General features: G+C 44.6%; 1 protein-coding gene across 2 annotated transcripts in view; it reads right to left on the reverse strand.

Moving 5' to 3' along the window:
- kin17 (kin17 DNA and RNA binding protein) overlaps positions 1-14,328 on the reverse strand; it is a 40,043-nt gene extending 25,715 nt beyond the window's left edge. The window contains exons 1-7 of one of the 2 annotated variants that reach the window (XM_075704486.1): positions 14,156-14,328; positions 13,918-14,038; positions 12,859-12,953; positions 10,783-10,826; positions 8,715-8,880; positions 4,062-4,255; positions 1,742-1,796 (exon numbers count right to left, since the gene is read on the reverse strand). In XM_075704486.1, the coding sequence (XP_075560601.1) occupies positions 1,742-1,796; positions 4,062-4,255; positions 8,715-8,880; positions 10,783-10,826; positions 12,859-12,953; positions 13,918-14,031 (668 nt within the window). In that variant the 5' untranslated portion in view covers positions 14,032-14,038; positions 14,156-14,328. Of the gene's footprint in view, positions 1-1,741; positions 1,797-4,061; positions 4,256-8,714; positions 8,881-10,782; positions 10,827-12,858; positions 12,954-13,917; positions 14,039-14,131 lie in introns of both variants that reach the window. The other variant, XM_075704485.1, reaches the window with a different exon arrangement.
- Between the last annotated feature and the right edge of the window lie 335 nt (positions 14,329-14,663).

Below are 14,663 nucleotides of genomic sequence, written 5' to 3' on the forward strand. Positions count from 1 at the left end.
CTATGGTGTTATACGAGGTCACATAATCAAATCCTGTCTGCGGTGGCCGCATTTCAATGGGAGTGAAATGCAAAAGCGCCTGTGTCACACACATTGGGGGAACATTAAAGATCCCCTGGTGGTCAAAATTAATCCGGAGTCCCCCAATGCGTTGTGCCTCACGATCAAATCGTGGTTGTGGCATGTAAAACCAGAGAATTAATTCAGAAAGCAGGGGCGCAATGAATTTGGGGGTGTGTTTAAGTACTTTTTCTGGAATTTGTTTAATTAAACCTGATGGATAATTGGGCGAATTTTGGCGGTCCCATCTGGGTTGAATTAACATACGCACTGTTTCATACATGTAGCAGGCAACACTGGCGAAGCTACGCAAGTAGCAAGGTCATAGAAGTCTCCACTCCATGCATCTTCCAGTGCAGTTGTTTTTGATCTGCGATGTTTTCTATGGGATAACTATCATGTATTACAAGTTGTGAATACAAAGTTAAGTCACATCATATATTATTTGTGCACCTCTGTGCTCCCAGTACGTGGTGCGCTATGTTTTAGTCCCATGCGCAAAAGGTGCGCCGTGGCCAGGTCTAACACAAATGAGTCACTCCGTTCAATATGTGGCAAAGAAGTGCAGATCTATGACATGTGCGCCACAGCAGCTACTGAGACACAGTAGTACAGCACAGTACCAACAAAAACAGGGAAAGCGAAGGCAAGTAATGGGGAGCATTAAAACCAGCCGTTTGCTCCAAATTTCTTTATTGGTTCCTCCCGAATGGCAGCATTAGATTAGGTGCTCATGTGCAGGGGGAACACTGTTCAGAACGGACGGAAGCCAGATTTCTGTCCGTCTCCGCACACGTGACCACTTTCCTTTTAATTGCAACATCATGACTAACTCTATGCGTCTTCGCAGTCAGCATTTGCGTGCCGATAGAGCAAATGCAAAAAAATGGGAAGAAACGGTGAACTAACCTAAGCACACGTACTACAGCACATGGAGGAAGCTATGGCAGCTAGGCTCGAAGCGCATACAACACAGCCATATTGAAATGCCCATGGCAATATGGAAATGTAAATTTAAGGTCGTACTTGAATCTAACGTGCACACAATTCTTGGACTCATTTTATCGTAAAAAAAAAGTGCGTGTTAGATTTGCGTAAATGCAGTACGCCTATGCTAAAGCTCCTTCAACACAGTAGTAGTAGTAAGCGAATAATGGTAAGCACAGCAACTAATTTTGTTAACAGCGGTAGTAGTAAGTAGGGACTTTACGCCTTTGCCCATCTGTCAGAACACCGAGCTCGCCTGCGGTTACCAGAATACTGGAAAAGCTCGGCACCGTGACAGAACACTCACAATGCACGCTGCTTGGATAGCTGTCGCAGAAAATTGACGGCCAGGCGGCCAGCTAAGAGGTTGGAGAGACATTGCTCGCTGGCTCCAAGACAACCGGAAGTAACTGACATGACGTCACATCACGACACAGAGCTAGTGGAGGTGGAGCTTAGGCCCATTCACTCGGCGAATGAGTGGAGGAGAAAAATCATGGCTATAAAGGAGGGTAACTTGCAATCGTCCATAGCTCTCTGAAGATCAGATGCTTCACTTAAAATGTGGCACGAATGTTTTATTGCTGCTGTACCTTACGCATCTACAAAATTTGTCTGGACTGTTTCAGGAACCCTTTAAGCACCACAAGCCAGCAAGGCGCAATAAGAAAAAAAAAGGAGCAAATTCACTCACTTTTTTGCAGCATCTTCTTGCTGTTTTGTTGAGGAGGCAGCCAACTTGAAAACAACTGCATCAGAGAAGAAATTGCAGACCACGTTCATCAACTTTTGGCTTCGGTCAAACACAATCGCACTTCAATATTAACGCTTTCTTCATTTCATATGGCCAGTTGGACCATGAGTGTTGTGACGATCATCTTGTGAATATGGCAATGTCAGTAGTATGCACCTGTCCAGAGTTTTCTGGTTCCTACTTACCATTTCATGATATCAGTAAGATCATGCGAAGAGAGGGGGTTAACTGAGGGTCCCGATTTTTATTAGTCATATCATGAGAAGCCAACAAACACTGACACCAAGGACAACATAGGAGAAATTACTTGTGCTTCATAATGGGATAAAGAAACGATAAATTAATGGAAATTAAAGTGGATGAAAAAACAACTTGCTGCAGGTGGGAACCGAACCCACAACCTTCGCATTTCGCGTGCGATGCTCTACCAATTGAGCTACTGCGGTGCTGTTTCCCCAACCACTTTCTTGGGTATTTATGTGTCCTAGTTGAACCTTGGGAGTGTTAGCCAGTGCCACCACTCACATATCTTGGCGGCAGATGTGGTACGTCCTTTTTGCAGCAGGCGTCACGAGAATGTGATCTTTTTGGGTGAAGGCAGCCGGTCAATAAACCCACACATGCTACCTGAAGGCATCAATGTTGCCAGATTCGAGACCCTCATTATGTAATAAACGAGAAGAAAGGGGGTTAACTGAAGGGCCCGATTTTTATTAGTCATATCATGAGAAGCCAACAAACACTGACACCAAGGACAACATAGGGGAAACTACTTGTGCTTCATAATGGAATAAAGAAACAATAAATTAATGGAAATTAAAGTGGATGAAAAAACAACTTGCCGCAGGTGGGAACCGAACCCACAACCTTCGCATTTCGCGTGCGATGCTCTACCAATTGAGGCAGTCATGATTATAAGAAGAGGGTCCCGTTGAGGGTCTCAAGGAAAAGAATTTATGTACGCACACTAATAGGAGGCGATATCGAGTAGCCGACAAATTATTTATGTCTGGCAGACATTGCCCAAAGTATCATAATCAAGTGTCCCACCTTCCTAAAGGAACAACGAAACTGGTCTAGGGAAAACATTCCCTGGAAATGTGGCTTTACGGCAAGTGCGCTGCCAAGATGCCACACCACAAGGCAAAATTTGCGTGTAACCAGCATCTCGCCTCTACTGTCCCGTTTTCAGAATTCTCGGCACAGGTTACAGTGCAAAAATATAGTACTGTCTCATCTGCCAAGGTTTACAAGCTAAGCTACTACATTTTGCGCTGCCATTTAAAATCTGGATCACCAGAAATGTAGTGCTACTGCCGCCACATTGAAACAGTTGGGCAATGGAATCTTTTAGCCTTGCATATAAAGTGGGGGGTGACTTCTAGGCTCAGGATCTGGGGAGAAAACCTTGCCTTATCTTCAACTGAATACAGTAAAACAAGACTTGCATTCCCCGTTTTGTTTCTGCATTTCTTGAAAAACTATTGTCACTGCTACACTTATGACAAACTGCAATATTTTGTTTAGCAGACAGGAAACAGCAACTACACCTCAAGAGCCGGTTGTTAAAAAATATTTTGTAATTTTTGCATACTTGAGAAAAAAAAAACAAATAGTTTCGCTTCAAATATGAATAGTTACTGTGAAATATTCATACTCAAAACTTCGACTATTTGCCCACCTCCTATTAATTAGAGAGATTACATGCAACAATGCTGAGAAAAGTTAATAGGCCACAAAGCATGTTTGCTCTTGCGAGAAAAATAGTACATAGCATTATTTGTTACGTTCTTACGACTTCAAAAATATAGTGTGGTTGTTTTGTTGTTGTTGTTTTTTGTGGCTAGGCATGCAAGTGAAGTAGTAATAATCTATGGAGAAAGGGTATCATTTAATGAAATTAGAGGAATGGAATGGTCCAGCTCAGCCACTCCAGAAGTGGGAATTGTCCAACTCTCACCATTCCGAAGAGTCAAAAGAAGTGGGAGTGGAGATCTCCCACTCTATTCTGAATGGCTCCACACAGCCACTCTTGTGCCTGTACACATGGCTTTAGATTCAATGCATTTTTTTCCTCAGTTCGTTTCAGCAGTGGAAATACTATAATTCTGCATATAACAAACACATAACAAAAGTTAGTGATAGGTAAGTTTGGGTATATAAAATCACCTGATATGTCTAACTATTTGTTTCAGAAGCCTATTCGGTATAATTGAGCTCAACTGTGCAAATAAATGAGCAGAAGGAAACTGGTTAAGACCTTTCTCCTCTTCATTTTCTCGTTTCAGCTCTGTGAAGTCAGTGGCTGTAGCCTCCTCTCCTTTCCGCTCACGATCGCGCTCGATCTGTCGGTCGATAAACTTGGCAAGCCGGTCCTGGTCATCGAGGTCAAGCTTTTCTTTTTTGGCCAATGACTCCTGCTTTTTAATGGTGTCTGGATCCCGATCGATGTATCTGCACACCAGAGAAGCTGCTTTATGAGCACATCCACAGCTAAACAGAAACTGCATTCTTCTAAAAGGCGAGTTATGCTCAATCCACATGCCTTCCAGAAGTACACATGAGGACATGCGGAAAAAATGTTACAAATTGCACGTAAGCACACAAATTTCTGTTTACGCTACTAGTGTGGACACAGTGTAAGGGCATGAACTCAACAATGGCGTGACACCTGCTGCCTTTGGGTTGCCGCTTCTAGGCAGTTTTCCCACAAAGCAGCAAGATTTCTCTGCCACCAAGTGAATAGGTTCAAGCATTATTTTAGGACTGCCGAGCAAGCAAAGCACCAATCAATGGCTAGTGCAGGCGTCATCCCAGTAACGCAGACGAAGAAGTCGGAGAGCAAGGTTGCCTTGTTGTTCCCTTCGCCTGCTGCTTCGTCGACCAGGGAAGACATCAAGGGGGTCGAGGCACCCTTCTGAGAGCCACTACAGACAACAGCACGCAGACAGCGCACACAAAAGTAGTCTAAACTCATGTCACCTGACTCCTGCGCCGGTAAAATGAATGATGACGTATCAAGTGTGCCGCTGCTAGTTGTATGATGGCACCAAAGTGTGACACGTCATTGTGGAGAACACACCGCTAGTGTGTTCCAACTCTAAACCAAGATTCGTGCACCTGTGTGCAATATGTACAGTTTTCCACATGTTTGCACGCGTATGGAAGGCCATGCGGATTGAGTGTAAGTCTGCCCTTAGCTCTTCAATGACGGCCCAAAAGTGTTTATTTTCTATCTAAATGTGCACAACGCATCCGGAATAAGCATAATCAATGAGAAGAAAAAAATATTTCGCAGAAGCTTTTTCAGCAATAAAGGGAAAAACACCAGGCAGAAAACTGGAAGTGGGCTTCACCCCATGCCACCTATGGCTTCCTTTGGATTTTGTATGGACAGCTCTCGCCATAAGTGAACCATAGGTGCACATTTAATGTACTTCACATAACGTGTGTGACACAATGCAGCAGTAAGTCTAGCATCGGCCTGTCTCCTCTGACCGTGCTTTCAAAAGAAAGCGAGTCATATGCCAAACATCTTCAACCTTGTCCTGTGCTCCTGCTCTAAACCAACAAATGATGCTTGCTGCCTGTCATTCAATGTTGGCCAAAGGCATTTAGCCAGAAACTTTGCACTCAATACCGAAACTTCAACGTGTTTAGCAGAAGCGAAGTTAATGGCAATCAAACAGCCTCCACGGTGCTTCCACTCCTCCTTCAATGCCTTGCACTGTCAAGACTACAGCGGCACAGTGTGTGTCTACAACACTCTGCCTTCTAAAGCTCGCCATGGTGCGCAGTTCGAATTTGGGTTTGGATGTAAACAATGAGGCCCCTTCTGATTTGGCACCTATGACGCACCAAATGTAAGCTAAACGCAGTTGTCCTCAGTGAGCCGGAGTACGCTCAGCCACTGGACTCACTACAGCACCCCCTGGGAGCTGTGGTATCTATGCTGTATAGCAGACCGCAGCTAAATGCAAACCATAGTGCATATGCGAAGCGTTTGCTTCCTGCACAAGGCGTGTTCACCCTAATATGCAGCAGTCTGACCATGCTACGTGGTGCAAACTGGCTTTGTCCGAGCTTGACTGAGACATAGCAGCCACGTACAACTTGCACATTTTTGAAGTGCTATCAATTAATCTGCCAAGGCATCTACCTGGAGTGACGATGGAGTGACCATGAGTGACTGGCAAGCGTGAGTATGGTCTGACCTTAAGTTTCAAGTGGATCAAGGTTAGTTGAGCGTTCAGAACTAGCCGAAATTGGCAAGACCCGACAGTTATGACACCGATAAGCAGGGTGGCAAAAGTTTTGTTCCTACGCAGGTTGCCCTGACCTAGCATGAGCAGATAATAGTCGGCTTCTTCCGAAGTAGTTAATTACAGTCGAACCCGGCTATATCGACTTCACAAAAAAACGCCTATCAGTTTGATATAGAGCATAATTCGATATAAGCCTGCTAAATAATTGGATGTCATAAAAGCACATACCATTTATAAAATCACTTGATTGATGGAATTAGCTTTGTTTCGCATGAAATAGTCCTGCATTTTCTTCTGCTTGGGCAATTTCGCTGCCAGCGACGCACGCACTTCGTCACATTGTCTAAGGAGTCGGAGCAGCTGAGGCCGCAACTTTTCGCATTCGCGCAAAAGCACCGGACTAGTGCGAGTGCACCAATCACTTCGGAGGACGTGGGCAAAGGACCATCGTTGTTTTCCTCATTGTGCCCAATTTCACTTGTGCTCGGTACGATGTCGGTAATGTAGTCTTCGTTTTCAGGCTCTCCTGCGGCTGCGACACAATCAAACCGCACTCACGAACTCGTCCACCGTTGATTCGTCAACAGCTTCCGGAAATTCTGAAAGCTCCCTCCAAAGTTTGGCAACACCAGCAACGGCTTCATTGCATTCATCAGAATTTACAGTCATCGCCGAGCACACACGGAAGCCGGCATGGCTGAAGCAATTTTGGATGATGCACTCGTACACGGTCATGCATACTGTGGTTGGGCGCCACGGGCATTGGGTCGCAAGTTTGACCGCTTTAGCCCTAATCTCCCCTTATTCTTCAAGATCGTGCGGAGAGTGCTCCTCGGAATCTTGCATGCTGCGGGGACATCCAACTTGTCACAGCGTTCAACCAGATTTATGATTTCGAGCTCCACGACCAAAGGCGAATTCTGCCACTTCATCACAGCAACAGCGCAGGAGAAGGCCTATAAGACGCATATACAATGAACCAGAAAAGCAGCGAGACAACTTGCACTTTCGCCATCTTGCATGACGAAGGCACAAGAGCCTCTGATTGGCTGTCTGAGCAAGTGCTGCGGGTAGGCCAGGATCATTTTTTGCAGGGGAGCGTTGACGGCTCGCTCAACGCAGCGCAGTCACAGTAGGGAGAGCGGTTGGATGGAGTCGCGCTGCCGGGTTTCCTCGTCACCATGAGAGAAAGCCAACTTCTGGGGGCATTTTTCCACAGCTTGACATTCGATATATCGGGAGTCGCTATTTTTGTTCGATGTAAGCGGAATTTTTGCTACATATACTCATTGTAACTATACTTTGTCCAGAAATTGTTCGATATATAAAATAATTAGATGTAAACGGGTTCGATATAGTCGGGTTTGACTGTATTATAAAAATTTGAGTGCACATTTTTGCTCACTTCAGCCAGTTTCTTGAACTTTGTCAATAAATATACACAGTAACAGTAGGAAGAAGTGCACAGATCTACACACCCTTTTTTGATTGATGTCAGCTATTGGCCAATAGAAGCTGCACATGGAAATCCACTATATGATGAAATAAAGCATCTAGAAGAGAGCAAGGAGCAGGCTTGCGTTGAAATGAAAGTGTTTGAGAGAAAGGTGACTTCACGCTCTGCTTGCGAGCTCCATATGCCACGCACGACTGCAAAACTTGGCTCAGATATTCACAGCAGCACCTATCCTTCGACTATATCTTTTCACCAAGCCCGAAGGGTGGTTGAGGCCCCATTATGTCTGATACTTCTATGTCGCAATACATGATGCAATTACCATATTTACTCGTATAATGAATCACAATCATTGCACCCTGAACTTGCTGCTGTAAAGTAAAAGACACACGGTATGATTCGGCATCAGATATGGTGTTCAGTGGGTGTGATTGTGCCTGACGCTAAGTCGGAGGCCGAGTCGTACCGCGTCTCCTACTTTTATTGTGATAGCAATTATGTGGACGCTCCAATGTCTTCCTTTTTCACTGCGCAGACTCTCTTCTGGCACCAATATTCTTGAGAAAAATGGAGTATATTGCTACAAATAAAGCCTTCTTGAAATATGGCACCATTCAATTCACTGAAGATAACAAACATTGGGCCATCACTCCTCCCCAAAAGTTGACATGGTTTTTCATGATACCCCGAGGTACTCTTTATTTCCTAAACAAAGCAGTATGAAACAACCACACTGTATAGAAACAAGGACACATAGGAAGAGAAACAATTCAGAGCCAGTTCTTGCGCATCTTCTTTTACCCAAGTGCTGCCTCTATCTCGGCATCACTGCAGTGACTGTCCCGTTGTCACACAAATCGCATTCGTGAGTGTCTGGTGCACAAACATCTGAGTATCGGGTGAATGTCTGGTGCACAAACAGATACTGTTACGAAAGAGATTTTGAAAGTGCTGGCCCCAAAGTGTACAACACGAGACAGACAGAGGATGCATAGTGGATGGTGTTTGTTGCGTCTCCCTTTATGGTGCTTCATGCCTTCACGCTGATTCCACTGTGCATTCCGAGCTAACGCACCAACTTGCTTGTTTGTCTTTTCTAATGAGATGAACACCTTGCAATGAAAGCCCTCTCTTTCCTCCAAGGGTGGCCTTGCCTTGTACACACTGACAAGCGTCAAGGAACAACACTCACGTGATGAACCATCCTTTCTCGGTCTCGTCGACAGTGCAGTGTCCTTCACGCCCGAGCCACTTGACAAACGAAGTCAGTGTGAGCCAGCGGGTGGCATTCATGTGCAAGTGCTGCTTGTCCGCAATGTACTCCTGGTACACCTGGTTGGCATGCACTCGCTTGGTGCCTGCACAATGGTAGCAAATAAACATGCACCATCATTCCAGAGAAGAGTGGCGGCTGCATCTGCATCTTAGCTACAGCAGCCTCTCAGGTGTCACTCACACCACTACTGCATTTACTCGATTCCAATGCATGCTTTTCTTTCTGGAATGTTGTACTGAAAATATACATGCACGTTAAAATTGAGCACAAAACTAAAACTGCATTAGTGACAAGCTATTGTCGTTTACATTTGAAATTGTTGTAATCCAAACCAATATGATTGTCAACTTCATTTTTAGAAGTTGTGAAATTATTTGGGCCCACTTTGTTGATAGTAATATGAGAGTCCTATAATTTTTTACTGGTCACGAAACTACTAGGTAAAGCTAAAGGAGAGCTTCATGTGCTGGCAACAGTGACAATGTGATGGTGCCACCAATTCTGAGGGGGGCGCTTGGCAAGTGGCACAGAAATTGGCCGGTGTGTTGGTGTGGTACTTGCGTGGCCTTAAGAAATATCCGTGGCGAGGTGCGCGTTGTAACATTATGTGCCTTCTTGGAGCACCGCCACGGCGAAATCGCAAGTTCGCGGCCAGTAAAGCTTTCGCTTTAAAAAAAGAAACAGTAGCACATGCAGAAATCAGTGGCGAAATTCCACAGCAGCCACATCAGTGCGGGGCCACTGCATTGTGGCCTTGTGACAACAGAATCGTCTGTCTTCCTTGCCAGCAACTCTACTCTAGCTGACACAACACAGCTGTCGCAGGAAGTCGGCAGACCAAAATCCATGCCATGTCGGCCTAGTTCGCCCAGGCCTATACCTGTGCAAACTATTCTAAACCACCAGAGCAAGCCAGCAACACTGGTGATCATAGCTTCCTCATCTACAGTGGCACTTCAAGTGGCAGCTTCTGCCCCTCTAGCAAACTTGGTCTGAAGTTTCGTAACCAATACAAAATTATTAAAGGACTCTAGCAATAGCGACGTTATGTGCAGTTGACAATGATGATAGGCTGGGCAGTTTATAAGGTGTTAATAACATAATAATGATAAGGGGGCCACTGACAGCGACAATGAGAGATGCCAGTCACTGTGGCTCAAGTTCAATGAAGCTTTCCTTGAAAGTGAGAACACAAACTGCCATTACATTCTCTCTTACAATGATAATCTGGCAAATGTATAGTTAAAGTCAGTGAATTTTTTACTTTGCATTACATTTTGTCCAAGAGAACTAGAGATGTGGCTTGATTTTCAAGTATCGCCCATATCGCAAACATAGCAAAAACCATGCAGCACTGTGAAAGTTGTGAGGCTTACAGAAGCAGTTGGAAACCTACCCCATGAGAAAAGTTGCAGGGGACGTCTGTAAGAGAAGCCCTAGGAGACACCCAAGAAAGTTGGTGGCTGGCCCATGCAAAAGGACGACCACGATGGTAATGACACTAATAGCCAACAACAGCACAGTGGCTTGCACACAACGAAATCAAACGTTGGACAGGGAGAAATTAAGTTTTACAGAAAGAGCTGAGAATTCAGTAGTGTAATAAAGTGGCTCAAATGGCACATGATGCTAGCACTTGCGTTAGCACGCCCTCCAATTCCCTGACCAGTGAAAGAAATGCTGATGTTTCACGTGATGGTGCATGATTGTTTTGTGGTTAAATGATGGTACGTGTTTTAGTTTCCATGTTCGTCACAAATTCTGTTGGATGTTAGCACTTGCACATGTCCATGTCTTTTTGTCCTGCACATTCCACTGCACTGAGAAGTTATCCAGCTTTCAAGACACATGGCTTGTAATGGCATGATCAAAAGAAATCCGTAGTGCAATGGCAACAACATAGCTTGTGTGAGTATTGCTGATGACATCAGATCATGACAATCATCATTGTAATTTGTTAAAGAAATAAAAGACAAAGTCTCACCAAATCGCCTCTTGAGTAGCTCCAAGAACGTTTCGGCAAATTCTCTGAAAGAAAGGACAACTTTGTAAGTTCTGCGGAAGAAAGGTCCTATCAGTTCCGAGTTCTGAGCTGAGCCTCGTGTGTTCGACAGATGAAATGCATGTGAAATGACAGCATGTGCTCACTGAAGAGGGGCTCATCAACAATCAGGTCAAGGTTCACAACCAAGGCTCACCAATTATAGATAACTCTTTCTGCTAAACCCCTGGATAACCCCGGGTGAAGTTTTGCACAGGAGCACCACTTTGAGTAGAGTACAGCTTAATGCAAAATTTTCAAGCGTTACTTACCAGCTTTGCTCACAATAAATCCAAAGTGTGTTATTGAGCCAACGTCAGTCAAGACGCATTGATACCCCACTAACGAAATGGTGGCATCATCTGACACACCTGTGGTGAACACCTTGCTTTCACCGTAGTTGTGACAGATGGTACTACTGTTCTGTTGCAACGGGACAAAACATTTTTTAGTGGCACCACTCCAGACAGAAACCACACAAGAATTACTAATGACAAAAGCAGTAATTCCCAATAGATTAAACCAAACTAGATGCAAAAGGGTACCTTTGTGCAAAATTTTTGCCAAGATCAGCCAGTGGTTCGACAGGAAAGGTGATATGCACATGGTGGCCCTATTCATGCAACACTCAGTTTTCAAAAACCTTCAAATAAATTTGTATCAAACTTGCAAAATAACACCCTGAAGGGCCATCTCCACAAAGAAAATTTTTTCAAGGCATTAAAAAGGTTGTATGTTGTGTTAGAGAGACTGCAAAGTGGCTCCTACCTTAAAGCAAGTGTCCCACTGCTAAATGTAACTATGTAAAGTGAAATCTCTTCAGGCTGGCTATGCATATTTCAGGTGCAATGACAGGCTGTCGGGGCAAGTAAACGTATCGGGACCAGTATTTTTATTTTAGCAACTTAACAAAAAGACTTCAGTGGGTGTAATGTGTGGAAATTCGTGTGTCCCATGACGGTCCCACGCACTGCAAATGTGGCGTCGGGCACAAGCCTTTCTTTCACGGGTGTCGCACAGGAATCACAAACACTATCAGTGCCACCAGGTGTGTCACACGAGATCTCTCCAACATTGCCCAAGTCTCTTTGGTCACCAGCTAGTGGCGAGTGTAAGAGGCTCCGGTGCTGCTCCCATTTTCCCACACATGGTTAGTCAACCACGTTTCTGCTGTGGCAGTCACCGCGGCCATCCGCACCCCCCCTCTTAAGTCAGCAGCCCCTCTTTACCTAGCATATTATTCTCTTCGAGGGAACCCTCAGTGATGTACAATATAGCTAACTGGCCTGCTCAAAGTGTTAGCTGCAATCATAACAAATGCTTTCTGAGTGTACACATGGTTATCGTCCATCGTTCCATTGAGCTTGTACTGGACCACGGTTAATGGACCGGCATGTACCTACCTCAGTGTGCTGAGGCATAGCGCTGTCAGCACGCCCCTTACCCCTACAAATTTAACAATTCTTTTCACTTGTTTCTATACATTTCTTATCATCCACCTCTTACGACCGGCCAACAGTGGTCATTACATAGCCAGAGCACTGCCCAGGCGACTAATGAAGTGCATTAAAAGGAGGAGAATTGTAATAAAATTACATTACGCTAGCCTTAGTACTTCTTGCAGCTTTGTTTTCATTCAAATTTCCCAATAAGATATAACTATTTTGTTCAAATCACACAATGAGACACTTCGCATAGTTGTCGGCCTCATGCAGACTTTCATTTGTCAACGTGCAGCAAAAGCGGTTCCACTCTCTGCAGCAGCTTGATTTTCTGACAGTGAAGTGTGCTTGCGTTAGCAGTTCTCCATTTTATCTGGACGAACCAAGCAGGCAAAGATGCCCAGAGGCATCATTACAGGATACATACCAAAGACTTTAATTGGTAACAGCAAATTAGTAAGCCCTAAATGTTTAGGGTCGTTAGAAATAAGTATGGAACTCACAATATAAGACTGATATGACATTTGAGAAGTGTTAAAAGCAACTGCCATGTGCGGGAAGTTCATAAAGTACTCACTGGGAGAATGTTCCAAGGTATTTGCCCGGACATTCAGCAAAGAGCAGGAGTTGTCGCTGGTGCGACTCTGACATCGTGTGGCACTTGAAGCCATTCTGTGCAATGAGAAACACACAGATTTATAACAAAGCTTTATCTCGCTAATCTACAGCTTACCTTGAAACCAATCTATTGAATGATATGAGAGAACACCATATAACATGCACAAATTGTGTCAAACCAATTCTTTTTGCACAAACAGACAGCCAGTATTCACCATCTAGTTGAGGAGACTTAAACCAAGAAATTTCAATCCATCCGAATGTCAATACGGTACCAGTGATTATTTTGCACGCATGAGCAAACGTGCAGGGAAAGTTGTTCTTCTAAACAGTGTGAATGATTGCAGATGGTTGCACACTATTTTGCTTGCTACAGAATGGTATTAAGAAGTTTCAAAACTAACTCTGTTTTGAAGAAAGTAATTTGTTTATGTACATTTCTATGGCCACTTTGTAAATAGTTACCTTGCACAGCAATAAAGAACTGCCTGTGCTCATCCCACTTTGTAAATGTCTTGGAAATTTCTTTTCTAAATCAGGTCGAGCACCTGCTACAATTTGCGCTTGGTCTCATCAATCGCTTCAAGATGGTGTCAAAATGAACTCGTTCCGAAAAGGCGAGTTCCAGGATATGTTCACAAAGTGCCAGGAATGCCAGGAGCGCGGTACTGCTGTGAAAGGGGGTTTAGACTGTGAATGCGTATGAATGCACATAATTATATTACACTCTCAAAATACAGTCGGGACCGTAAGCTTTCTTATAGGAACTCCTACGTGTAAGCGTTTCTGGCAGTGAACGCAGTCTGGCAGCCATCGCGAGCGATAAGAAGCAGAATGAAAAAAAAAAACCTATGCGATGAAAAGCATGTTTAATCAGTTTTACGGCAATAAAAACAACGATTCTAGGAGCGCAGAGCAGCCATCAACAGGGTGCAGAGCAGCTACAAGCAAATCGGACTGTCCTTGAGAGGTCCGTTTCAAATAAGCAAGCCTGCCGTTGTCGCGCGAGCATACGCACCTCGTCTCGACACTGCTTTTGGCACATCTGGCAGTACCATCGCAGTTTCTGCAGGCCCTTCGACTTGATTCTGTTCGCGATGCCCTTCGGGCTAAACGGGTCATGTTTCGGCATTCTCTACCTGGAACAGACACGATCTCAATGAATAATACGCCGTACGTCGCTCAATCAAGGCGCAAGTAGAATACAGAGCAATACGCATGCAAGAACGTACCGGCAGGAAACTGAAAATTCTTACGATTTCGAAGCGTGAACGCTTACAGACTCAACAGGTGAGACTCGCAAGTAAATACACATAAAATGCAGATGTCAAAGCGTTTCTTCGAGGTGCAAGACACGACGTAAACGTCGTAAACAGAGAGTGCACATGCTTTTTCCGAAAGAACATAAACCCAGACGTAAACAACAAACAGCCCGGATTGGATTGGATTCGATTGATAGCTAACTTATGTTCAAACGGCACTTTCGGCTAGAATGTACTATAAAATACTGTCAAAACCATGGAGGAATGATAAAAACAGTCGATCGGGGCGAGCCATACAATGATGGTGCTAATACAATAATTATTGTATGAAACTCTATGGACCGAACGGCGCTGTTTCGCTGAGGCGCCGCGTGTGGAAAAATTGTGCGAGGGCGCTGCGAACGAACTGGATTTGGGAGGAGACGCGCTTCGCGGCATATTCAACGTAATTTCGCTGCCGGCGCTGAGACCGATTGCGCCTGTACGTTCTAATAATGGCGCT

This window comes from Dermacentor variabilis, chromosome 9 (assembly GCF_050947875.1).
Source record: "Dermacentor variabilis isolate Ectoservices chromosome 9, ASM5094787v1, whole genome shotgun sequence".
Taxonomy (NCBI): domain Eukaryota; kingdom Metazoa; phylum Arthropoda; class Arachnida; order Ixodida; family Ixodidae; genus Dermacentor; species Dermacentor variabilis.